The sequence below is a fragment of the Parus major genome, chromosome 9, assembly GCF_001522545.3.
Source record: "Parus major isolate Abel chromosome 9, Parus_major1.1, whole genome shotgun sequence".
NCBI lineage: Eukaryota > Metazoa > Chordata > Aves > Passeriformes > Paridae > Parus > Parus major.
The window spans coordinates 24,201,516-24,227,036 of record NC_031778.1 but is presented as its reverse complement, the minus strand read 5'-3'; the positions used below and the strand labels follow the sequence as shown (position 1 = coordinate 24,227,036).

General features: G+C 47.4%; 1 protein-coding gene across 5 annotated transcripts in view; it reads right to left on the bottom strand.

Moving 5' to 3' along the window:
• Positions 1–878: 878 nt before the first annotated feature.
• Positions 879–25,521, bottom strand: part of PLCH1 (phospholipase C eta 1) — a 55,155-nt gene continuing 30,512 nt past the window's right edge. Inside the window, exons 5-25 of one of the 5 annotated variants that reach the window (XM_015637733.1) lie at positions 24,663–24,792; positions 22,953–23,123; positions 20,994–21,087; positions 19,308–19,511; positions 17,831–17,951; positions 16,764–16,935; positions 15,164–15,271; positions 14,431–14,592; positions 13,282–13,353; positions 10,331–10,419; positions 9,784–9,884; positions 9,112–9,291; positions 8,915–9,022; positions 8,280–8,404; positions 7,768–7,852; positions 7,327–7,473; positions 6,843–6,922; positions 5,525–5,584; positions 4,694–5,054; positions 4,224–4,252; positions 3,836–3,922 (exon numbers count right to left, since the gene is read on the bottom strand). In XM_015637733.1, coding sequence (XP_015493219.1) covers positions 4,242–4,252; positions 4,694–5,054; positions 5,525–5,584; positions 6,843–6,922; positions 7,327–7,473; positions 7,768–7,852; positions 8,280–8,404; positions 8,915–9,022; positions 9,112–9,291; positions 9,784–9,884; positions 10,331–10,419; positions 13,282–13,353; positions 14,431–14,592; positions 15,164–15,271; positions 16,764–16,935; positions 17,831–17,951; positions 19,308–19,511; positions 20,994–21,087; positions 22,953–23,123; positions 24,663–24,792 — 2,581 coding nt within the window. In that variant the 3' untranslated portion in view covers positions 3,836–3,922; positions 4,224–4,241. Of the gene's footprint in view, positions 3,923–4,223; positions 4,253–4,693; positions 5,055–5,524; positions 5,585–6,842; positions 6,923–7,326; positions 7,474–7,767; positions 7,853–8,279; positions 8,405–8,914; positions 9,023–9,111; positions 9,292–9,783; positions 9,885–10,330; positions 10,420–13,281; positions 13,354–14,430; positions 14,593–15,163; positions 15,272–16,763; positions 16,936–17,830; positions 17,952–19,307; positions 19,512–20,993; positions 21,088–22,952; positions 23,124–24,662; positions 24,793–25,521 lie in introns of all 5 variants that reach the window. The other 4 variants (XM_015637727.2, XM_015637728.2, XM_015637731.2 and 1 more) reach the window with 4 other exon arrangements.

The following is a 25,521-nucleotide window of genomic DNA, read 5'->3' as shown; positions in this document are numbered from 1 at the left end:
ACCAGCTCGGGGCTGGCAGCACCAGTACTCACCAGTAACAGCACAGCACCTGGGCACAGGAGGACCAGCAGGGTGGTTCAGATATCCCAGGACACTTCATGGCAGGAACATCCCCCAGGAGCAGCTGGATTGGCAGCAGGGACATTTGTTTGTATTGCTTCCACTCCAGGAAAGAAAATGAAGCTTGATCATTTAAACTAAAAACTGAAGAAAGATTATATATATATATATATATGTGTGTGTGTGTGTGTGTGTGTGTGTAAATGCTGATGTGTTTTTGGCTTGAGCTGCACTACAGAAACCTTGCCCTGCTCCATTAGCCAAATGTCACTGTCACACAAAGAACTGTCCCCATCTGGATGAACTTCTAAAATTAGGGTAAGAGTATAAAAGATTATGTGATAAAACACTGCTGCAATAATCTATCCTGATCTCCTTCAAGCACTATACAATTTTTTTAAATTAATTCCAATTAAAGCAAGTTTTTTTTTCTCCCACAGTGGAGATCTTCACCTCTGCTTCCTTACAAGGAACTTTTACTGGGCCTCAGTCACGCCTCTCAAACTGCATCCTGGGTATGAAATAGAAATCCAAGTCCAAAGCTTAAGGCATTCATCCACTGTTGTCTCCCAAGTGATAACACAGCCACTCTCCTGTGTTAGAGCCTGAGAGGAACAGTCAGACAAACTCAAATGTGGCTCCTGGTCCAGAAGGGAGACCAGAGCTCAGCTGTCACCTCCAGCCAAGAACCACCCTGCGAAATGAAGGACCTTCCCTGCTTGCATCTCCTGCCAAAACAGATGTGTGCAGTCACTAACTGCTGCTGGATTCAGCACCAATCTATATGGATAAGGTTTTTTTCCCAGAAAACATGTAACCAAGTGCTTAAAAATCTATTTTAATGACGTTTTCAAGAATAATAATACTCTGCATTACAAAAGAAAGAGGTAAAAGGTACATCTTTGACATATCAGAAAATCTTACAACAAAGGCAAAGAGTATCTTCCAACCAAAATAAAGCTATGTTGTTCCCTACAGGGAAGCTTCTGGTGTCTGAGATTCCTTCACCCAATTCACTTTCAGCCTTCATAGAAAAAGGTGAACAGTCAAAATAGTCACTCTATCATGTCAGTTTAAATATTCCACTGACTGCCGACAATTCAGCAATAAAATTACAAATATACAGAAAATGGATCTGCTGTACCAAAGCTACTCACACAACCAACAGCAAAAACACATAACAAAATAAGCAGAAATTGTTTTCATTCATGAAAGCAGAATTACTCCCACATTCCACTCTGTCCCAAATCAACACAGTAACCAAAAAGGAAGACAACTCTTGTCATACTTTGTAGAGAGGGCAGAAGACAAATTACACAGGACTCACGAATCTGGACTAACCCTAATTCTACAAACCGTCTGCTGTAGAATCACAGTTCATACATGAAAACATGTACAATTTATAATAACAATGCAGAACAAGTGATGCTAATGAAGGGTCGCTGCCTGGTGAGCAGAACAAGCCCCAGTCCAGCATTCCAGACACCACAGTGCTTTGGAGAATCCTCACAAAAGGCCAAAAGTGATCACCAAAAGTGTTTTTCCAAGCAGGAGGACAAGACACAAGGGAAGGAGTATTGCCTTCAGTGCAATGTCAGGCTTTGGAGCACGGCATTAGACACAGAGCGCTACAAACACGCTCCCGGCTCCTCAGCTCCGGCCCAGTCACACACCCCTAAGGGAGGTTCCCACTTCCCTCAGCTCTGGCAGGAAAACCAGCCCTGAACACCGGCATGAAACTGCATTTTGAACTAACTGAGCGGCTCCTCGCAGCTCCTGGCTAACCCCTCAGTGCAGCACAGCAGGCCGAGAGCTCCTGCCTAGAGCCGGAGCAGGAAATACACCTCGGGCTGGTCCTGAGCGCCGGGCGGCAGCTGCAGCTCCCCACAGCCGTGCTGCAGGGCGGAGCAGGCTCCCTCGGGCACCCCGCGGCGCTCCCCGGGGCAGCCGTGCAGGTACCGGCCGATGTAGGAGCCGGTGGAGTGCCGGTTTGCGGCGGGCGGGCCCGGGGCCTTGTTCCGCAGCACCACGCCGGGCAGGCCGCTGCCGCAGGGCCGCTGCTTGCCCGCCGCCTCCTGCCGCTCCCGGGCGCGGCTGGCGATGTTCCGCACCCGGCTCTGGCTGCGGGAGGACAGCTTCCTCACCAGGGCCCGGGGACACTCCTCGTCCGTCTGCCTGGGGCAGAGCGGCTCCCGGCTGTCCTCCTGCTCCAGGGACAGCAGCCTCCGCAGCTGCTCCGTCAGCGCGTCCGTCGAGTGTGGCCTCACGCCCTGCATGGCTGCCACCTTCCTGTCCCTCAGGCCCGAGGAGATGAAGCTCCTGCTGATGTACTGATACTTACTCTCAAAGTTGCAGGAAATGTCCTCCGAGGTCAGGTCTCCCAGACTCTTGGACTTGCAGGGGCTGCTGTGCTGGATGGCGGGGTGAGGGGGGAACGGCAGAGCCCCCGGGAGCACGGGGCGGGCTGAGCTGGGCTGGGGAGCGCCCGCTGCAGCCTTGTGCTTCTCCGAGCGCTGCTGCCACAAAAACCCGACACCCTCACACGCGGGGAAAGGGCTCCCTGCAGCCCTGGAGCTCTCGGAGCAGCGCTGGGCAGCAGCGCAGAGCGCAGCAGTGGAGCTGCTCGCAGAGGTGCTGTCAGCACCGTGCCCGGGCTCCTGCTTGTGCCTGAGGCTCAGAGGAGAAGCCAGCTGGCTCATGTCCTCCCGTCTGTACTCACAGGCGGTCACCAGCAGCTCCTGGCAGTCCCCATCCAGCTCCAGCAGGCTGCTGCTGGCCGAGTGCTCCCCAGGGACAGGGGCCCCCAGCGCCTCCTCAAAGATGAGGCTGTTGGAACCGAAAGAACTGGCAGACTCGGGGGCTTCCCAGCTCGCTCCAGATTTTGTAGCACAATTCCTTTTGGGATTTGCATTTAGCAAAGAGAGGGCTGAAGAACAAGAAGAGCCAGGCAAGTCACTTTCTAGACTAGTTAGTCTTTCCTTGCAAACCAATGCCCTGTGGCTCTTACATTCAGAAGCTGGAGATGCCTTGTGGATAACTGTGTATGTGGAATACTCTGCATCCTCCAAACTGGAGAACACGGCTGTGTCCGGAGTGGAGAATAAAGGGGATTTGTTGGATTTTGTGGGAGTGAAGTTGTGCCTACAGGGGCCACTCAGGTCTGCAGCAAACACGTGTGGGAGTGCAGCTCCTGCCCTGGGGCTCTGGCTGCTGCTGCCCTGGGGGCTGGAGACAGCAGGAACAGGAGTTTGGTCATCTGTGCCATCGAGCTGCCCGATGAGAGCGGACACAGCGCTGTCCAGCTCGCTCTCAGTCGAGAGAGAGACTTCATCAATGAGGTGAGAAATGTCACTGTCCTGCAGGGCCACCGTGGAGTGACAGTCAGGGCCCTCAGAGCACACGGCAGAAGAAAGGGAAAGAGGCGCTGCAGTGCTTTTCTTCGTGTCATATTTGTGATTCTCCACCTCTGCTTTCTGAGAAAGAGAAGTCTCCATGAGACTGATTTTCCCTTCCTTAGATACTTTTGTGTCATCATCTGTTTTACTGTCTGCACAGTTTTTGTGGTGTGATTTTTCTGTGGGAAGTTCAGAGTCAGAGTCTTGCATTAGGGGGACAGTTCCATCAGAAGGATTATTCTCCTGGTAGCCCACGAGGTGATTTGTTTGAGCTACACCATTTGCAAAAACCAAATGTTCAGGTTGCTCCTGTGAAGGTGGTACTAAAGAGTCAGCTGTAGAATCCCTCTGGTCATTATCCTTGAACTGAGATGCTAAATTTGAAGCACTTGCCTTTTGCTCCGAACATGGAAAAGCCAATTCTTTCAAGCTTGTTTCCTTCTCATTTGTATTGTCATCACTGTTGGCTAAATTAAATGAGAGACATATTAGTGGCATACAAGACTCTGCTCTGTCTGTCAACAGCTATTTTGTCCTTAGACAGACAAATGGAGAACGCAAAACTAGGTACAGTTGTGACAGAACTTAATCATGGGGTTGTGCAGGTTTAGTACAAATTATCTGAGTGACATGAATAAATGGAAAAATACAATTGCAGGCACTTCATTGAAATTTCCTTGGAATGTCAATTACATCAAGCAGGTGATGTAATATTTGTGGTAAGTAATGTTAATGAGGTACCACATCATAGCTTGCACGTGGCATTACCTTCAGCTGTGTTCCTAGTCACATTTGTACTATAAAGAAGCGTGGCAATAAAGACAGAACAAAACAGCTCTGTTAAAACACACAACACTTGAAAACAAGATGCATGCTTCAAGCTGAGTCAAAAGCATCGAGTAGATGGACTCCAGTGTGGTTTATACATGTGGTTACTGTAAAGTGTTATACAAGGATTTCATTTGGACCTTCTACCAGCAAGCAGCATTCACAAGGGCAAGGGTTTGAATTCCTGGAAAAACACATATTGGATGTTTTCTCCACCAAATCCTCTTGTCTTTCTATGCCAGATCTGAGCTCTGTGACTCACTCCTTTGGAGATTTAATGAAGCAGGGACTATAGAAGCAAACTTGGCATAACAGATACTGGTTTTAATGCTTGCTAGAAATCAGGTACTCTTGAAAGAAGCAAGGGCAGCCCTGACTGTTCACCAAAAGTAATTTTGGAAGCGTCTTACCAGATGTGTTTTCCTCTGCCTTGGCCTCCTGGGCAGTGTCCTCTGCTGGGCAGGGCAGCTCCACCATGAGGAATCTGTCCACGGGCATGGACGCGGGGCGCGCCTGCAAGCTCCGCTTCGGCCGCCGGACCACCCCTTCCTTGTCCTTCAGGTCTGTTGGCTCAGAGGCGCTGTCCTTGATCTCAGCAGCCTCCAGGAAGCCCATCTTGCTCTTCTTCCTGCCCTTGGCCGGGGCGCTGGCCGTGCGCCGCAGGATGCGCTCGCCGATGGAGCGTTTCCGCACGTGCTGCCCGCTGGCCTCGGCAGTGCCCGCCTTGGGCGCCTTGGAGAACAGCCCTCGGAGCCCCATCAGCTGCTTGCTCTGCAGGGACAGCAACACCACAGCCTGGCCTGAGCTCACACTCACTCACAAGGCAAAGAGCTGCTCTCACAGTGCTTACGAGCGATGACAACAAAGTTCAAAACGCAGCAAAACAAAAATTCACACCAAGCCACTCACAGCTACTCTGAGCAAGGAGCTCCCAGCACAGGTCTCCATGGATTCATGCATGCCTGCCCTTCTCCTCATTAGCATGGCAGCCTGCCACAGTTACCAGAGAGCTTTGCTCAGTCTCCTAATGGGAGCTGACAAGGCTCTAGGAAGTGCTCAGCAGTGACAGGCTGCACATTAACGTGGAGTTTTCTATGCATGGGCTTCATCAAAGCAATATTCAGATGTTTCAGAGCCTGCATGGAAAATGGTTCCAGTTTGGCAGTTGCAGATCATGCGATTTGGGAATCACTGGAAAGTCTGTGCCCAGCAAATGCAAAGTGCATGCTCATGAGCTCTACCTTTGTGGCTCCTAGAAAGTGCATTATTGTGTAACTGGGATTGAGGATTAAAGGGCTCCACTGAAAGGCAAAAAGAAATGCAAATCCATTTGGCTAATGTTTTCAAGACCTTCACACAAGCAAATAAGGTAACAGTACATCAGCTGTAAATAGAAACACTCTACAGCAAGCCATTTAAAACTATTTTTTAGTTTAGGAACTGAGCAGGTCTCCTCACTCACGGACACTCAGCCTATGAGGAACAGCAGTGCAGCCCATCAGTCACTCAGAGCAGCATCAGGTGAACAGACCCAGGGACAGAGATCCAATCCCTGTGGGTGCCCCTCCTGCTCCTCTTGCCTCCCCTCTGGAGTTACTTGTTCTTACAAGGGCAGCAGCCAAACAGGTCCCTGGAAAGCATCCCCAAGGGATGTGATCTCACAGATATGCCCAGATGTGCACATACCAGTACATGTGATCTCATCCCGTGGTCTGATGGCATCAGGGAGGAGAAAGGAAATGGAACTGGGAGAGGATCTGGACAAGAACAAACCTCAGCCCTGGGCCCTTCTCTCTGCTGTTCTCTCTCTGTTCCCTGTTCTCACTCTGTGGGTGCTGCACAACTTTGGGTTCATGTTTGTCATGACATTTTCTGCATCCTCTCAGAAGGCACCAAGACTGAGGGCTGAGTGTCCTCTACAACCTCAAACCTCACAAAGGTCAGGTTTTTATGTTTATCTTCATTTCTTAAATGACTGCAAAGGTGCTATTTGACTTTAGCATCCTGCTGAACATGGCCTTAATTCCTTGTGCTGCTTATCTCCAGATGGAAACAGCTAAGGAAGGCAGCTTTTTGTGTTTTCAGCTGAAAACACAAAAAAAACCCACAAAAAAAAGCACTGTGCTTTCACTTTCACTTTAAAAACATTCTAAAATTAGCAAACTTGCAGAACAGCAAAACCTATGCACTAAAACCTTAAATTAAATTAGGTTAATTTAAATTAATTAAATTAGCTGCTAAAAATAGCTTGTCAAATATCATGTTCTGGTGCAGCTACAGTTCTCAAGATGTACTTCCAAAATAAGATCAGTGTAGCACACTGAAGAAATGTACCTCCTGTATCTAGACAAGATAATTGTTGGGTGCTAACAGTAAGAACATCTGCAAGTATGTGCACAGCAAGAGTGGAGTCATGCTATGGTGGAGTTTCCTTGCTGCTAGGAAACCCCCACATGCTCTGAGCCCTCTGGGCACTCCAGCACAAATCCTGGGAGGTTCTGGGGTGCATTTAAATCCATTCTTATCAGAATGAAGATGTAAATTTCCAGTTGTACCTACCTTTCCATAGGTCTCATTAATGATTATATGAACAAATATGGAAGCTTCTGTCAGTCCTTCTAAATACACGTGGCGATAGCCTGGGGGAACAGAAATAGAAACATTTCCACACAAAGCACCACCAAGAACCAGCAGTTTGCATTTTATGCCCAGCTAGCAATGACTGTCTGTAAGAGTGATGTATACACAGGAAGCCACCTGGTGCCTTTAGTAAACTTCTCTGGTGTCCTCACAGGTTTTCCCAGCCCCAGTACAAATTGCATCCAAGTTATAAAAAACACACCAGCAGTTATTTCCAAAAGCACAGATAACCAAACTCCTTTGAGGAACGGTTCATAAAGCACCCTAAGGGAACAGAAGAGCTGTCCAAGCTTCCCATGAAGTCACAGAGATAAACATTTATAAAATCTATCTTCTCCTGCTGGTAACGTTCTCCTTGGGTTTGAGGGTGGGTTCCCATGCCCAGGAGAACAGGGGGACTCACCTGGCACGAGGCTGCTGAAGGCCACAGTTCTCTGCCCCACAAAGTCTCTCCCGATGGGATCGTGGTCCCAGACAAGGAACCGCACCAGGGCAATTTCGGGCATGTGGATGGTGAAGGTCAGGGTCTCCTCCCACACAGGATTGAACCCTGCAGGACAAACAGGACACACTTGGGGAAACAAGTCCACAGCGAGTGCTTGCCTCAGTTCCCAAGAGACACAGGACACAAGCAGCAGCAGCAATGACCATTCCATCATGTCATTCATTAAATGTGACATATCTGCCTCTAGGATTGCTTTCAAAATAAAAGCAATTAATTATTAATTATTGCTATAATAAATTAATATTAATTATTAATAATAGTATTTATATTATTTACTAATATTATTGTTATTATTACATATTTTACTCTGAGAAGAAAAAATCACTTAGATGATCTTACCATTGTCATCCACCACCCTGGTCTGATCTTTACAGCAGTCAACAGGTAACCCAATAATCTCCACCTCAACAAAGGGATCTATTATCTGTTATTTAAAAACACAACATTTTAAAAGCAAGCCAGCCATGCAAATGAAGGTGAATTTTAAAAAAATTAATGGAGAGAGTTGATTTAAATTCATATGAGAATTCAATCCCCTTTGACTGACATGAATTTTCAAGCAACACTATCATGGGAATTGGTTCTGTGAAGTCCATGGTGATGCATGGTTTGCATTGAGAACTAGGGACAGCTGTGACTAATTTTTATAAAAGTCACCCTTTAAAATACAAAATAAATCAGCTCTTAAACAAGATGAGTAGGATACAGGTTGGGGGATGTGTAGTTAATGACCAAAAGCGTGACAGTATCTGAAATTTACTGGTGCATTTGAATAAAGAGAAGGTTTGATATGCTGCCATGTCACTGCAGGAGCTCCCCTGGAAGCATCTGCTGGGGTTGGAGCATCTCACCTCTCCTCTGTCCCCCAGCATTGAGTCAGGAGGCTTGGGGAGCTGCTGCCCACTGATAATCTTCAGGATAAGCTGCTTCTTAGGACTGGCAGGAAGTGGATCAGCAGAGTAGGGGTTGAATGTGCCTGAAAGATGGCAAGAATGAGAGGGTAAGGAAAAAGATACACATAATAAATATCACCCCACAAGACACACACAGATAGACAAAATCAGTCAGAAATGAGAAATTATGAGTATGGAGCAGCTGCTCAGTAATTTAAAAATTCTCCTCTTTCTTACAACCTTTGCTGAGTGGAGCAGCCCTTGTTTATGTGATTCCAAGGCAGAACTGGACCAAGCCCTGAGTACTTGCTCCTGGGCCACTGCAGAGCTCATTCTACTTTCCTGCAGCTGGTCATCCCAGGACCCTTTTTCTCCTTTTAAATACATGTTAATAAGGCAAATGCTTCAAAATATACATGTATATATATGATCACAGTAAGAGATTGCACACTGGTACAAGTCTAAGAGCTATGAGTGCATGGAAATAAAAAAGATTGTATATTTGTTTGCACTTTCCTTTCTTGTGCCTTCGCTGTGAAGGACACTTTGTGACAGGCCTGGCAGCTACAGTGATAATTACACTGGCAGCTTACCTTTGCACATCTGCTGAGGTTTGAGGACATAACCACAGTTGCCATTTACCCTGAATTTTGCTTCATTTAACTGCATCACACGTCCCTCAGACTGGTAATTTAGGGCCACTGAAAGAGAGAAGTGGGGTGCCATTAATAAAGATAATATTGTACACAAACACACTGAAAGGGAAGGAAGTCTTTCATGCAGCTCCTACCCAACTGGCAGCCCACATTCCAGTAAGGAACGGGGTTGAAGTTGCTGGAGTCGATCCGGTAGGCTGAGGGATAGACCCTGGTCAGCTGTCTCTGGTTGTAAAGCATGAACTGCTCAGCCTTCTGCTGCACTGCCTGGTGGGCTCTGGTCTCACTGAACGACAGCACGTTCCCTGTGGAGCCTGTGTGCCATGGTACAACAACAGACAGGTGACAAACAATCCTGGGCCACGGGGCCTGAGCCCAGACCTCATCACCTGGCTATTTATCAAGGGCAACATGAGATTTAGCCCAGTGTTACAGGATAGATTGTCTTGTCTTACACAAATCATGCACCCTGGGTAACTGAAAGGCGCCAGCTCCCTCTTCCAGGAGGGTCTGTGGTTCTCCCCTCAAGTCTGCAGGCTTGAGAGGAAAGCAGAGCAAGAGCTCCAGCTAAAGAGCCCAAGCTTAAGAGCTCCTGCTGGAGCCTTTCCTCCTGCAGACCCCAGACGTGGCAGCTCTGGGGAACCTACAGCGAAATCCTCTGCTGGCAGCAGGGGCAGAGGAGTCTCTGCCAGGGAGGGAGTGCCCTGCTGGGCTCTGGCTTTGCCCTCGTGCCAGCCTAAAGCAGCACTCAGCCCCCTCCTCTCACGAGTGACAGGGGCTGTGGCAGCCCTGTGCCAGCCCTGTACCATCATCCACGATGTCCTGGGCTGCCACGGAGTTGGTGTACACCACCAGGTCAGACAGGGCCCGGCACAGCTTCACTGTCTTCCTGCGGCGGGCAAGCCTGCTGGGTTAAAGCAAACAAAAACAGGCACTTGCAGTGTTGAAGGTACATTTCAATCCCTCTTTCTGCTGTTTTAAATCCCCCTCCTGTTCTTTTCAACAACAAGGAAATGAAGAACTGTGAGCAGGGAACCCTGTGTGAGAAACCTCTTTGGAGAGGGTTCCGGGATGACTGCTCTCCTCTACCTCCACAGCCCATACACACAAAATTTTTCATTTGAAACATGATGGAATAGCTTCACCATGGCTGTTTTAGACAAACCAAGGAGTGTTTCAGTGACAGCAGACACCTTCTCAGTGGCAATTTTTGATTGCTTTTTCTTTCCATTTTCAGATGCAATAAAGTTGTCTGCTCTGGGCACAACCAGCACACGTCCCCTGCTCCAGGCACAGCCTGCCAGCTGCTGGCAGTGAACAGCCCTGCCTTTACCTGTGGGGTTCCCAGCTCACCTGTGGGGCTGCTCCTTGCCAGGAGGGTGCTGCTGGCCGTCCTCATCGTCCGAGGCACTGTGGGCCTTGGCTGCTGCCTTTGCAGCTTTCTGTGGGGAAAGAACCAAGCGGGGTCAGTCACTGGGGGTCCGGACACCCCCAGTACTGTGCTTGGTGTGGGGCTCCAGGGACAAAAGGGACCCCTGGGGCTGGGCCAGAGTTTCCCTGTGTGGAGAAGGAAAGCACAGAGCGCACTGCACCCCATGGCAGGGGTCCTGGGCTGTGGCCATGAGAGCTCTGTGTGCTGCCAGGCCTCAGGGCATTATTTCTGTGTGCTTCCAGGCCTCAGGGCGTTATTTCTGTGTGCTTCCAGGCCTCAGGGCGTTATTTCTGTGTGCTGCCAGGCCTCAGGGCGTTATTTCTGTGTGCTCCCAGGCCTCAGGGTGTTATTTCTGTGTGCTGCCAGGCCTCAGGGCATTATTTCTGTGTGCTGCCAGTCCAGCCAGGCCTCGGGGTGTTATTTCTGTGTGCTNTGCCAGTCCAGCCAGGCCTCGGGGTGTTATTTCTGTGTGCTGCCAGTCCAGCCAGGCCTCAGGGCATTATTTCTGTGTGCTGCCAGTCCAGCCAGACATCAGGGAGTTATTTCTGTGTGCTCCCAGGCCCCAGGGCGTTATTTCTGTGTACTCCCAGGCCTCAGGGCGTTGTTTCTGCCAAGGGTTTGTCCAGCACAGGCCACTCTGTGCTCTGCACCTGCCCTGCTCCCTCCCAACACCGGAGCACAGCACTGCTCCCCTGGCTCCAGGGCACTGCTCCTGCTGAAATCCCAGTGGGTTGTGTCATATTTAACAAACAGCAGCACACAGCAGGGTCTAAACATACAGAGCACTGCTTCTGCCTACCTGTGCTTCCCCCCAGTTTAGAAAATTAAACATATTCATTAGTAAAGGTGTGAACAGAGTCTGGGCAAAATGTTCAAACACCATCTTCCTGCTCCATTTTGAGCCACATACAAATATTCAAGTGATCCTAAATTATTATACTATAAAGAAAATAGCTATGACAAAAAGGATTAAAACCTCAAAATCTCCTTTTTTCATAAGCACCTATGATTTAACAGTTTCCAATTTGAGCATTACATCTTATATAATGCTAAACACAGCTTCAAGGGAGAGTTATTTAATTCCCTTCTCATCAAGAGGTAATTAGTATAACTGAGAGCTCCTTATCCTTTTGCATATGGCTCACTGAGCACAGATTTCTTTCCTCCTCTTGTCATACACTGTATTGTAGATAATTCAGTTTGCTGTGTTTGGTGCTGACATGAAGTTGACTATATTGGAAATCATTTGCATGGTTCACTTTGGAGTCTGAAGGTCTGCACTGATCATGTTTCATGCAGTTAACTTTCAGGAATTGCCAGCTTTAATGTCTTTGTACCTCCCCTGGTAGTTTTTAAAGAGTTTATTCATGTGGCACAAGAGTTGGCTGAAAACATCATGTGTCAATATTGTTGGGTGGATAATTCTGTATCTGCGAAAATATCAATAGTAACCAGTCTTCCAGGCATCCCTTCAGCTGGAAAGGCATCAGGGGGCAGTTACAGGATGTATCTGTTGCCTCACTCTACAATACAACTACTATTAAAAAAAAAAATCTATATATACCCTTATTTTTTTCATCAGAGATGGAATGAACGGGCTTTCCAACCTGCTACAGCCATTAGGATAACTAGCTGAAATAATTAAATTATTGACAGACTTTCCAGCCCTCAGCATAACCAGCAGATTCCAGTGGCTGATGTTTGTGACATCTCATTCCCAGCATCTGTGTGGCCAGCAGCGAGCACAGGGTGCCCACTCTCAGGGACCACAGGGTACCTGGAGCTCTTAACACAGCCTGAGGGGTGACATGCACTGAGCTAAAGGAAGCACGAGCACTTCAAACTGATGCAAGCTTGGAACTGAAGTGTAAATATGAGTCCTGGTACTGTCTGCTTAAGGGATTTTTGATGGCTCCTAGTTGGCTTCAGGGCAGATGGACTGCTGGCTGATTAAGTTCTTTGAAATGTCTCAATCATAAAAAACTGCTCAGATTATCAGTCAGAGCTCGGTGCAGCTCTCACCATGGCTGGCACAGAGCAGGAACAGCAGAGTCTGGCAGGCTGGGGCTCAGGGACTGGGCTGAAGTGCAGACCTGCCTCACCACCCACTGCAGCCCCTCTGACCCCAGCAGGAAGGAAGCTGGCAGCTGCAGCAGCTCAGCTTGAGGCTGTAAATCCAGGGCTCAGGGCAGCGTGGGAGTGTGGGAAGAGGGGAGGCAGATGTCAGGAGAACATTTGCTGGGATATGGGAATGGGAGGAATCGTGGGCACTGTCCCTTGTGGGGGCTGCTCTGTGCCCAGCTGTGAAATGAGAGCTCTCAGCTCCTGCCTGGGCCAGCACTGACACCACTGAGGAGCAGCAGAGCAGGCACTCCCACCCAGCAGCTGCACAAACACAACCAGGACATGAAAACCAGGAGGAGATCAGCAACAACAAACACATCTGCACAGAGCAGGAGCCAGCACTCGGCCACAGCAGCCCCTGGGAGCAGGGACAGTCCCAGCACAGCCCTGCCCATGGTGGGGCACAGCAAAACTGGGCCCTGACTGACCCAGGCACCTTCAGCTCTGTGGCAGACAAGATATGCCAAGACATTGGTCTGTGCTGCTCTTCTGCTGCTTCAAGTTTGATCAGAGCATCAGCAATTCCACAGGATGAGGGAAGATGATCTTTTAGCCACATGTGAAGTTTTTGTTCATCTTAAAGGTTCTCAATCTTCTGAACAGAATTAAGACAAGTGTAATTGCACAGGCTCCCTCCTCACTGCCCCCATGCCCACCACGCTTGTCTGGAGCAGTAAAACATTGCCAGAGTCTCTGGAATGCTGCCAGACCTACAACAGCAACCTCAGCTCTCATTTATTTCACTCACCTTCTGTTTACCAAAGTTGCCCATTAATGATCGACCATGAGACTTTTTTCCACCTTCTTTTGTGTCCAGGTTCTGTGCAGGAAAAAGTGCAATAAAAAGTGTAACTAACTATCTCCAGAAATGTCTTTAAAGACTCTGCTACAGTCTCCAAAAGGCAGCATTTCAACCTCATACAAGTTCTTGTATGCCACTCTGGCTCACTATTAGGAAAGTAAAATTATTACAAAAGAGACAAAGTGAGTTAAAGTCTGATCTGTGAAAAAATTGAAATCCAAAATCTCATTACAGGGCTTTCCTAATTTCTTTGTATATTTGATAATTTAGAATCCTCTGACTGTAAAGAAAAATATTAACATTAGCACTCAAGACAACAACAAACCATGTAGAAAAAGCAGTCTAGCAAAACCAGGCAAGAAACAACAACCCAAGACATCTGAGTGTTTTTGAAAGCAGCCACAAAGGGAAAGGGGAGAGGAAAAAGAATCTCCTAGCAGATAAATGTGGACTTCTCATAGGCAGCCTGCAGGCTGAGTTCCACATTCCCAGCCATGCCCCCAGACATCAGCTGGATAACTCCTGGCAGCATCTCGCTTCTTCTGTCAGGAACACACAGCCCTTCATCTTCTGAAGAGCAAAACAAAACTGAAGAATATTCCCCCAGCATTTCAGCTGGGTGAGTATTTCAGAGCTGTGAACTCCAGTTATTCCCTGTTCAGTGCTGAGCTGGAGCCACTTTGGGCTTTCATGACGATGAAGGCACTGGGGGCCCAGCAAAATCAATAACCTGTGTTCAGGAATTTGCTCAGAGCCCAGGCTGGAAGTCTCTGCAACATGTAGAAAGAATCTTTAGCAGATTTTTACTTCTTTTAATGGCAATTATTTGGGAAAAATCAAATGCAGATCAGTAATGAAGGAAAATAAATGACCAGTAAAAAAAGCTGGAATACATCCCAACTGCTCCCTTTCTGGTCCATCAATTACCAATAATTCCCAGAAAAGAGCTCTGTGACACTGGTTCCAGAGCAGGCACATCTCCACAGAAAATTCACTCTGTATTTAATGTCCCTGGAGTTTTCTCCTGGCTCTCTCACCTGAGACAGTCTGCACTGTCCAGGCCTCACAGGGGCTGTGAAGGGAGAGCCCACCTACCTGCTTGAGGTTCACATTGAAACTCTGGTGAGTTGCCTTCAGCAGGGCTCTCACAGTGAAGCTGTCAGGATCCTCTTTGTCCCTGATTTGGGATTCTTTTAGCAGAGATTCCAGTTTTGTTCGTATGAAGGATTCCACCTGGTGCTGAGTGGCACCATTGCTCTGAAAGACACCAGGAAAGCCAGTTCAAGTAGGTGCTCATGTCCATCCCAGTACACACTGAGGGTCACACAGTGCTCCCATTTCCTTCCCTCTGCAAGAAAACACTCCTTGCATAATCCTGCCTGATTCTGCCCTTTCTACCTGTGGCTTTCACTGCCATTTCCCTTCTCCTTCTCCCCTCCCAACTCAGCTCACAATCCCCCCACACATCCCCCAGGACCTGGCCATGGGCTCTCTGCCTCACAGCTGTCACAAGCCCCACCTTGTCTTTCAGAAGAGCAAGAATTCCCAGCTAATGCACTTACAGACACCCTAAGCATTACATTCCTGCTCCAAACAGTTAAAAAGGAAGCAATTCCTGTTAGCAGTCATCCAGACAACACAGACTCAAACCAGTCTCTTACATAAGGCACTTAAAATAAAAACAAATCCTATAGAACAGCATGAACCTGACACAGGAGTGAAAAACTTAGGAATGAAAAACTCTGCTAACAACTGTAAGTAGGGCATGGAGTGTGCATGTAAGAAATGCAGAGCTGTCACACTCTGGGAACTGACTGTGTGCACATACAAAGCAGGGCTTTAACTTGCAGTCATCCTCGATTTCATCAGCACTGTCCTCTTCTGAAACTTCTCCTTCCTCAGCATCTGCTCCAAGGCTGCAGGGCAGCTTCTTACCCTAAAATGAGGAGAAAAAAACCCCAATAAATGTGGTCAGTGTTTAATTAGTGCACTCAGTCTGCTCCTCTTGCTTTACCATCTGCTCCTAAATAAATCACCTACTAACCCTTTGTGATATTGCTTCTGTGCACAGAAGTGTTCTCAGCCTACCTGCTTCATCAGTGGGAGACAGGAATGACACTCAGACTTCTGGAGAAATGCAGAGGATTGATTTCTTGGCTGCATTTTGAAATTAATAAGGCTGTTGCTAATGAGTGGGTCATTGCTGGTACCTTTACACTGGCTCAAGTCTGAGTGTTATTAGAATGACTCTTTACATACCCTTACAGGATGGAAATTATGCCGTTATTTGAAATTGTGGCTCGTGAATCAATACTGCCTTTCAAAGGAAAATGTATAAAAAGAGCAAAAAACAAAAGCAAAAAGATGAGAAGCTGGCTTACTTCTCAACAAGGTACTGATTCCTAAACCTGATTTTATCTTTTCCAATAGAGCTGCTTAAATTGAGCAGGGGATGGGAGACAGGGCTTTGTACAGAGATCCTGTGATGATGGAGATAGAATTCCTCATTCTGAAAACAGCTCAGCTCCACAGCAGTCTGTACCCACAGGGCTTCAGCAGTGAGAGCTGGAGGATCACTGAAATTACAACCTCAGATGTGCTGAAAAGCCAGCTCAGAAGTTGAGGTAAGAACCCAGAGCACCCAGCCCCTCCTGCCTTTAGTGCAGTGCCGTGGGATTTCTCACAGGAGTGATGCTGCACTCCATTTCCTGTGGATCCCCCAAACACCAGCCCCTCATGTTTGCACAGTTCATTAACCAGCAGCCACCCCAGGAAACTGCTGCAGTGAAATGCAAAATCACAGCTGAGCACTCAAAGGGCTCCTGCTTTAGGGTCAGCTCTGTACTGTGCACTGCAGCATCTTCAAACTAACATCAGACTGAAACTGGGAATCTCTGCAGCCAGACTGACACTAAGGACAGAGGGAAAGCCAGAGTATCCTGAGAGTTCACACACAAGTAATTGCCCCCCTGTGTTCAGGTAATTAGTCAATCGAATAGGGCAGAACTCTATTCATCATCCTCCCAAAGGTCTGCCTTATGCTTCTTCCTTGTTCTATCCATCATGGCCTTTGGAATTCCTTTCAGAGCAAATCCATTTGGAGTGAGAGGCTCACACAATTAATCCTGAACAGAGCACCAACTCCAGGGCTCCAGGGCCTCCTCCAGCTCCTCCTGAGCTGCTCTTCTCCCACGAACATGGCAGATGAAGCATGAACAGAGTTCCATCCCATCAGCTACAGCTCTGAGCTGAGGGAGGGGAAGGGCAGGAAGTCTTCACTTTTCTATCTCTACTAAGTACTTTGTCCAAGGAAGGACTGTCAGATAATGTTTAGATGCTGAAGGGATATGAACTGGTCCTCCAAAGAAAATCTACAATATCACAAGCTGAGTTTCATTGCATTCAGAACATGCCCAGCAGCAAGTTACCTTCACTAGGATTTTCCCTTTTAAATCCTGAGGGCTGGGAAGCTGTCTGGGATCTCCAGTGCTCACAGATGACAAGTCCAGTTTGTCACCAAATATCTCCTTCAGGTACTGGGCAATCTTCTTTTGCTGTTGAATACTGCAGTGGTTTTCAATAGACAGTATCACTGGAAACCTGGAAGCAAAGCCCCAGACACTGTCACAGCTGTGTGTAGAGAGACAACACCTGCACTCTTACCTCTCCACCTGTGAATGGAACAGCCAAGCTCTTCCACAAAGCCACCCCACTGTTTCCTAAACTCCTGGAGTTCCACAACAAGGAACTCCACACCAAATAATGAAAACCACCTCTTTTAGTATTGAAAGTATCACTTTTTATTTCTCATCAATAACAACAAACTTTTGGTCTTGGTTGTTTTTTTCCCCACACATCCATTGTTATGTGGTTTGTTTTTTTTTAATAAAGAAAAGGAAGTATTTTCCTTTTATTCTCTTTAAACTACTCAAAATTCTCTACACCCACTCATGATTTGAGACTACTCTGTGTGTGTGTGTGTGTATATATATATATATATATATATATATATATATATATATGGTTAGAGTCCACAGCTTTCATAATAAACTGTTATAAAGCACCATGGCAAATCAAACAGATTCAGAACACTATCCCACACCTCAGTATTTCCTCACACTACACATGACAGCTTTTCAATTTTCCTGCTGATATGAAGTGTTTCCAGTAGGTAGAGAACATCACAGTATTGATTTTTCAGGAGAATCTCCCTGTGGATGTGAGTGGGAAGTTCTATTGGAAGATAATCAGCAGTGTCAGACTGTCCAGAGCCTTACTGAGTTTAAAAGCACAAAAGGTTCAGTTTAGGCAGAACTCTCTCCCTCAGTTGATGGGAAGAGCTGAACAATAATCACAACATGGGCAATAAACAGGGGAACAGAATCAACCCTGATGTGTTTAAAGGAATATTTGCACTTCCTTGGCTTGATGTGGTTTTGAATGTGGGATTAACTACAGAAAACAGGTGTAGCTTCAAAGCTGGCTCCACACTTACTCGTTTTTGATGAAGGCGTATTTATTGATGGTTTCTGCCACTTCTCGGAAGAGGATTTTGGAAGTCAGGGTGTAGCCATGGTGCACCACTGGCTCCCCATCTGGGCCATCCCAGCAATCCACTGTTAAGACCAGAAAAGCCACACATTAAGAGATGCCCCCAGTCTCATCCATTCCTGTGCTCCTGCTGCCAGCAGAGCTCACCTGCCCAACCCTGCAGCGGCCAACAAGGTTCACTCCACCTCTCATTCCATCTCCTGCAACCTGCCACTGAGCTCAGACTAAAGGACAGCCTTTTCCTAGGTCAGATGAGAATCTAGAGCGTCCTAGAACTGCTTTTTTCCCTTGTAAAAGGGAATTTAAGGGGTTTATCCTCATAAATAAAACTACAGCGGTGTAATAGGTCAAATTATGTTTACAGCTACCTTGGAAAAGCAGGTTTTGCTTCTGAAGAGAAACTATTTTAAAAGAATTTCTTTTCCCACTTCCAGTGTAACTTGCAGCTTTATAATGGACTGTATGAAGAGTAGCAGCCAATCCAGCACACGGAGAATGGACTGACATAAGAATGCTTTTCCTAATGAATGCCTGTACCCTGAATTTGTACCAAACTTGTCACTGCTGCTGCCTCTACAGGCAGTTAAACTTCCCAAGAAGAAAGCTGCAGAGCTGTTCCCTGGGCTGTGAAGTAGCTGCAGTAGCTATGAGGTCAAGCAAAATAACACTGCTGAGTGTTCTTGGGAGCTGTTCTGCAGAAGGCAATCACCCAGTTTTCTCAGGTTCATTTTCTCTAATTAATTTTTAAATAGAGATTAACAATATTTTTTTTCCCAGATGACCTTTTGTAATGCTAGTCATAAAAAATTAATATTGAGTCTAGCTTTGGTAAAGGACTTTATTTATTTCTGGAAAAGAAAAATACTAATACTAATATAAACCCACTAATATTTTGTGTTATTTAAATCATGCAGAGGTAAGGAAGAACCCAGTGTGATCTCCACGATCCCCCACGGCAGGGGGCTGGAACTGGATGATCTTTAGAACCCCTTCCAGCCATTCTGTGATTCTCTGGTGCCTGTGGTGCTGGCTGATCATTCCCAACAGAAAAATCCAGTTTGGAATGGTCAGAAGGTGCTGCAGCGCCTGAGCCAGCAGAGCATCGCTGCTGGGAGTGGTGATGCTGTGCCTGGTGCAGCCCCAGTGCAGCCCCAGTGCAGCCCCAATGCAGCCCCATGCAGCCCCAATGCAGCCCCATGCAGCCCCAATGCAGCCCCATACACCCCCGTGCAGCTCCATACAGCCCCATGCAGCCCAGTGCAGCCCCAATGCAGCCCCAATGCAGCCCCAATGCAGCCCCATGCAGCCCCATACACCCCCGTGCAGCTCCATACAGCCCCATGCAGCCCAGTGCAGCCCCATACACCCCAATGCAGCCCCATGCAGCCCAATGCAGCCCCATACACCCCCGTGCAGCCCACCTTCGACGCAGCGGCAGCCGGCCTGCAGCACCCGCGCGTACATCTCGGCCCGTGACTGCGAGAGCAGCTGGTCCCCGCTCAGGTAGGTGTTGTGGGACGAGGCGATGAAGTAGTGGCACAGGGGCTGCTCCATGTCCTGGTGCACCTGGCGGTGCAGGGGGTTGGACACCTCGCACGCCGCGCTGCGCATGAAGCTGGTGAAGCCTGGGGACAGAGGGATGGTCAGCCATGGAAGCAACGCTGCGAGCTCCTCCCGAAGCTGAGCACTGGACACGGAGCACGGGGCACAGCAGAGCCCACACTGGCTCAGGAGCACTGGACAGTGGGCACAGAGCTGGGGCACAGCAGAGGCCACAGTGGCTCAGGAGTGCTCGACAGTGGGCACAGAGCCAGGGCACAGCAGAGGCCACACTGGCTCAGGAGCACTGGACACGGAGCACGGGGCACAGCAGAGGCCAGGCTGGCTCAGGAGCACTGGACAGTGGGCACAGAGCTGGGGCACAGCAGAGGTGGCTCAGGAGCACTGGACAGTGGGCACAGAGCTGGGGCACAGCAGAGGCCACACTGGCTCAGGAGCAAATGCCCTTTTTTGAGCAGAGTTCCTTGCTGGCACTCTCTTGCTGGGAATGGCAGTGCCCTGAGCACGGATGGAGCACACCCAAAGCAGAACTGTGGATTGGCAGCCAACTCACTGACCCAGCCACCTTCACTATTTTCTTTTTTTCTGCAGGTTTATTTGAGAAGATGGTACTTGATTTATAACCCTCTAAATGAGAGTAGCACTGAACAGAGAAAGTTTTAAAAATACCTCCTTTAAGAATGAAACAATGTAAAATATTTGCAAAGGACAGTGCAAACAATACCAGCCCTGAAAGCAGCTCAGAGATAAAAGGAGCTGCAGCAGCAGGTTAAGAGGAGCAGAAATGCTTGCAGAAATATTAACTGTCACAGCTTGTTTGTTTTCCTTTCCTTATTTCAGTTTGAGTGCAGTGCCCTGGGTCACATCAGGAGCTTGTTGAAGGGAGGCCATAGCCAGGATTTAAATACCACGTGGAGGAGGATTCCTCCTTCCCCCCTCCCCAAATCACCATGTACATTATGCTGCTCCACAGAAGCTTCCTTCTGGGCAAAGGAACACACCATGGCATTTAAACTATTTCATCCCAGCTCTGAGGCTGATTTGGATAAGTTGGATTCTGAATAAACATACAATTTACAATTACTTTCAAAAACAATGTGAGTCAGGTATTAAAACCCAATGAAAATGCAACTATCTGTACTTTATTTCACAGAAGGATAAATGAATGGATTGTGCAGGATCCCAGATCCCAGAGCCAAGGCAGAATGAACACTTGGCTTTCAGTACCTCTCTGGGAACAGGCTATAGATAAACTGCATGGTACAGTTTGTGTTTGTCTTACAGAGTGAGCAATAAATCCCCACAGCCTCAGGCATCCATCCCCACTCCTGAGGATGGCTGTGATGGATGGCTGGAGAGCTGCTGCCTCACCACACCTACTCTTATCTCCCCCCTGGCTCACAAAACGCACCCACGCTCCCAACTGCTGATCCAGGGGACTTGGTGTCACTGGCAAATAGCAAAAACCTCCCCAAAACACCATCAAAGCACTTCCACTCCACTGCAGTACAGCAAGACAAAACTCATGCTGAAATCAAAACTTTTACCTTCAATCCCAAGAACATTTTGCTTCTTGTTTTCTTCTGACACTTCAAACTTCTGTATGATGTCCAGACAATATTCTGGTGTCACATTATTCATCTGCACAGAAACAACAGTGGAGGTACACTTATTTTTAATGTCACCAACATGTGAAAATCCACTTGGAGGAGAAAAATAGGAGTGAGAGGTTGCCATCAATTAAAACCTACGTCATTTTAGTCTCAAGATTAAAATTAGCTGTTTAGCAGCCTTAATAGCTGTACTGGCCAATAGTGCTGAAATGAGAGCTATGACATTATATTCTTCAATATAATCTTCTTAGACATGCAAAAAGACTTGGCAGGCTTGGATTTCATTTTCATGCGTTTTCCACTCCTATGATTTCATTACTTCCAAGGGAGTTCACTGTAATACACAGGCTAGGAGAGAAATAATTAAATTCTGAAATGAAAAACAGCAGCTTTTCTGAAAGCTGAAACAAATAGGAATTTTGTCAACAGCTTCAGCTAGCCCACAGCTGAGGTTCTAACTGATTTGTAGGGCACTTACAAATAGACACCTCTATTTCCTTCAGAACTAAAGGAAAGAAGTAGCTCCCACCACTCATCTCATCTTTCCTCACTGCCTTGAGTTGTAGAGAACCAAAGGGAGAACAAGGACTGGGTGGATTTCATTTCTCCACTACCAACATCACAGGAAGACAATTCTGGCAGTCAAACCTCTGGCACTTCGCTTGTGCCATCATCCTGTTCACTGTTTGTACTATGCCAACCATCCTAAGATGCTGCAGGAATGACACAGGAGAATAGAAAAAGAACAATACAGTAGAAAAATGTAACTGATTATCCTTGCTCAGGGTGGTGTTTGACTGCAAATGCTGCTCAGAGCAGGCCCTGTTCTGGTACAAGCTGGCTCAAATTAACTTTTTCATTATTCCCCCTGGCTCCTTGCTGGCCCAGTGTAGGGTTCTCATGTGCTCTAGGAATGGAAATGTCTAATCTAGTCCAAAGCTACATCTGCTGGGGAAAAGTCCACTCATTTGTGCCTTTTTAATTGCAGCTTGAGAGGTGATGACTGTGGCCATTCATTTTTTTGTTACATTTTAAAGTACTCCACTAAAAATAATATGGGGTGTTCTCCTAAACAGGGAGCTTTCCAAAAAAAGAAGCCAGTTTAGCAAGCTAACAAAAACCCCAACCCGCTTTTGTTCTGTCCTCGGGCTGCAGAATATTTAACATCTTGCCAAATGAGTAGCAGATGGAGCAGAACAGACTGTCCACAGATTTCCAAACGGCAAAACCAAAATGCTGTTTGGGTGAGGGCACTGGGGAGCTGCCTCCTGGCTGGGAGCAGGAGCAGCTTTTGGGCAGTGCTGCCCTGCCCCAGGGCGCTGCTGGCACTGGAAACACTCAGGGGAATCTCCCTGAGCTGCTGGGCACTGCAAAGGGGCACAGGAGTGCGAGGTGCCTCCAGCCTGCCCAGGCAAGAGGTGAACCTCCAGGAGCTCCTGCTTTCACTCTTCATGGTTTGCTGCTGGAGCAGTGCTGAGCAGAGCAGTTCCCCAGACAGCTCTGCCCACACAGAGCTCTCAGGAGGACACACAGCACAAAGAGGATGCAGAATGCCAGACCTGACAGTCAGCTCGAGGTTCCTGCTGCATCAGCAGGTCCATAATGTCCTTGTGCACCCCCAAAGACAGCTCCCCCACCTCTGCCACGTGTTCCTCGTCTGGCTCCAGGTCCCTGAGCACCCTCTCACACCTCCATCCTGGGCACTTCAAACATCATCCAAAGCAGCTCAAACTCTTTCTAGAAGCACTTCAAAAACCAATAAAACCTTCAGAACTCTCTTCTGTCCCATCTGTGTTTTGTCCTCTGCCCCAAGTTACTATTTTCTGTAAAATCCTTTCCCTGCACTTGAATGTAAGCACATGGCCACAGACAGGGGTACAGATATTGCCATACCTTCTGTTCCACCCTCAGAAACTGAGCCAGCTCTTCAGCTGTGAGATGATCCTTCTTGTCACTGTAGCTTAGGAGCAGCAGGTAGAGATCTCGACGCAAGGACATCATCTTGTAAAACACTGAGAACTCTTCAAAGTTCAGGGTTCCTTGGTTCTCATCTGTGTCTGCCTCCTAAGAGGTAACAACACTCAGGTAAACATGCTCAGCACAGGAGAAATCAGGGAATAAAACAGAGCAGGACTTGTGTACTCCAGCAGAAATGTAGTAAATTCTAGTCTGCAAGATTGCTCAGACACAAATTCTGACAGGCTAAAATGACAGCAAAACTACATCATCATCTCTGGGGTTTTTGGTGAAGACAGTTACTAAACTAAAGCCACAGATTCCCTGTGAAACTCTGATTTCCTTCTCTAATTTCAAATTTATTTCCCCCAGAAATAAAGAGGCTCACCCCCTGGTCTTTGTTTCTGATCTCTTGCCCTCCTGTATGCCCTGCAGTTATCCTGCAGGAAAACACAGCATAACAACATCACCCAGGGCTTCCCCAACAACATTCTGGTATCTTAAATCATTCAGGACAGTATCAGAGTGGTAAATGCACATTATTGAATCTGCAGCACTCTGCAGAGGGGACAGCTCTGCAGCAGCACTGAGACTCCACACCAGAACATACACCCAGCATCTCCAGAGTTGGTTTGCTGTTTCTCCTCAGAGGTAGGGAGAAAAGAAAACAGTACTTAGCACACACTAATACAAGCTTTTTCCTGTGAACATCTGCCTAAGAGGATTGCTTTGGATTTTCCAAACAAAGAATATATTCTGGAGAACGGCTGGCAGGCACTGTGTGGGTCTCCATGCAAAACAGGACTGCAAACTCCTGTCACAGCAAGTCAGCTGAGAGGAACAGAATTCTCAGTTAGCTGGTGTAGAACGGGATTTTTAATAATTTTATATCTGTTACATGCCTTAAATGACATTTATAATCTGTGGGAACAAGTACAACCCAAATTAATCTCTGCAACACCACCCCACCAGTTTCCAGGTCTTTGGGAGTAACTCCAGACTCCAAAGATGTATCTCTAATGGGGATTTTATACCAAACAAACAAAGCACTTTTGACCATAGAAAATTGTTCAACTTTCCTATGTTTTACACCAAACCAGCTTTGAGCTGGTACTGGTTTAGAAGAGTGAAGATTACTTTTTTTGCTCTCCATTATGTCCTTGGCTTCTCTGTCCTTTCCTACAGTAAACATAAGAACTGGTGGAAAATGGGAGCTATTTTCAGACAACAGAAGTAAAAAAACTGATTCCAAATCAATCAAATCTGAATGGCTAAATATGAGGAAGCTGTTAAAAAAACCAAAAACAACTAATTGCTTGCATAAAGCCAGTATCTATTAAATAATTTTCCATAAAGGAAATGAAACAATATTTCAGTAGCAAGTCAGAGTAACTTCATTATCCATCAATACCAGCATTGAACAATTCAGTTCACAGAGCTGAAACCAACAATGCAGCAGAAACACCAGTAACTTTTCTGTGTGCTTCATGTCATTTAAACAATGTTCTGGTGCCTCTTTGTCTACAAAAAGGTAAGACTTTGAAAAAGCCTGTGAGGTGCTGAGTTTTTTAGTTCCAAGCTGCAGATCCTGCTCTGGATCTGCCCAGAAAAGGACTTTAGCTGCCCCCTCCTCCCCCAGGCACGGACCTGGAACATCTGCCGGACCTTCCTGCGGGGCAGGCTCACGTTCAGCTTGTGCATCAGCTGGTGGATCTCCTCGATGTTCAGCAGCCCATCCCCGTTCTTGTCAGCCTCCTCGAAGGTCTGCTTCACCCAGCTGCCAGCGTGTCAAGGACAGGCACACAGGGGATCTCCTCATGGAGAAGGGAGGCAGGGGCAGCTCAGGAAAGAGTCCTTTTTGCTCCTGCCCTTACTACAGCTCAGTCAAATGCTTAAAACCAGAACTGGTTTATGGCAATTATTCACAGCTCAGCTCACCACCAGCCCCTCTGCACTCCCATTTCTGATGCTGGTTCCTCCTCTGAGAACATGCTCTAAAGCTTTCAAACATTGCTGGCCTTACTCTGGGATCTTCTTCCACTTGTCCCTTCATTTACCTGAACTTCACTTCCCAGCCAGCACCTTTCACCTGCTCCTTACACAAATATCCCTCAGCACCCCTTGCTAAGTTGCTGCAGAAGCTGGGAGTGGGACAGGGCCACTCTGTGTGCAGTGTCCCAGCTGCCACACTGGATAAAACAAACAGGACTTGCAGTGATGTTTCACCAGAAGAGGATACAGCAGACAGGAGCAGCTCAGAAAAGTCATGGTTAAATACAGCAAGTTGGGGACAGATGCAACAGAGCATGCAATACAACCCCAATGGGCCTGTGCCTGCTGTGGATCATAATCAAACATGGGAGATAGAAATTAAAAATACCTGAAATATGTATTTTCTCCAGGAGTACCACTGGAGATTTCCATAAGGCAGAAGAACAGTCAGGTTACAATTTTTATTAAGATGGCCTTGAGGTTTGGTTTTTGGGGGAAGAGTGTTCTTTGTGTA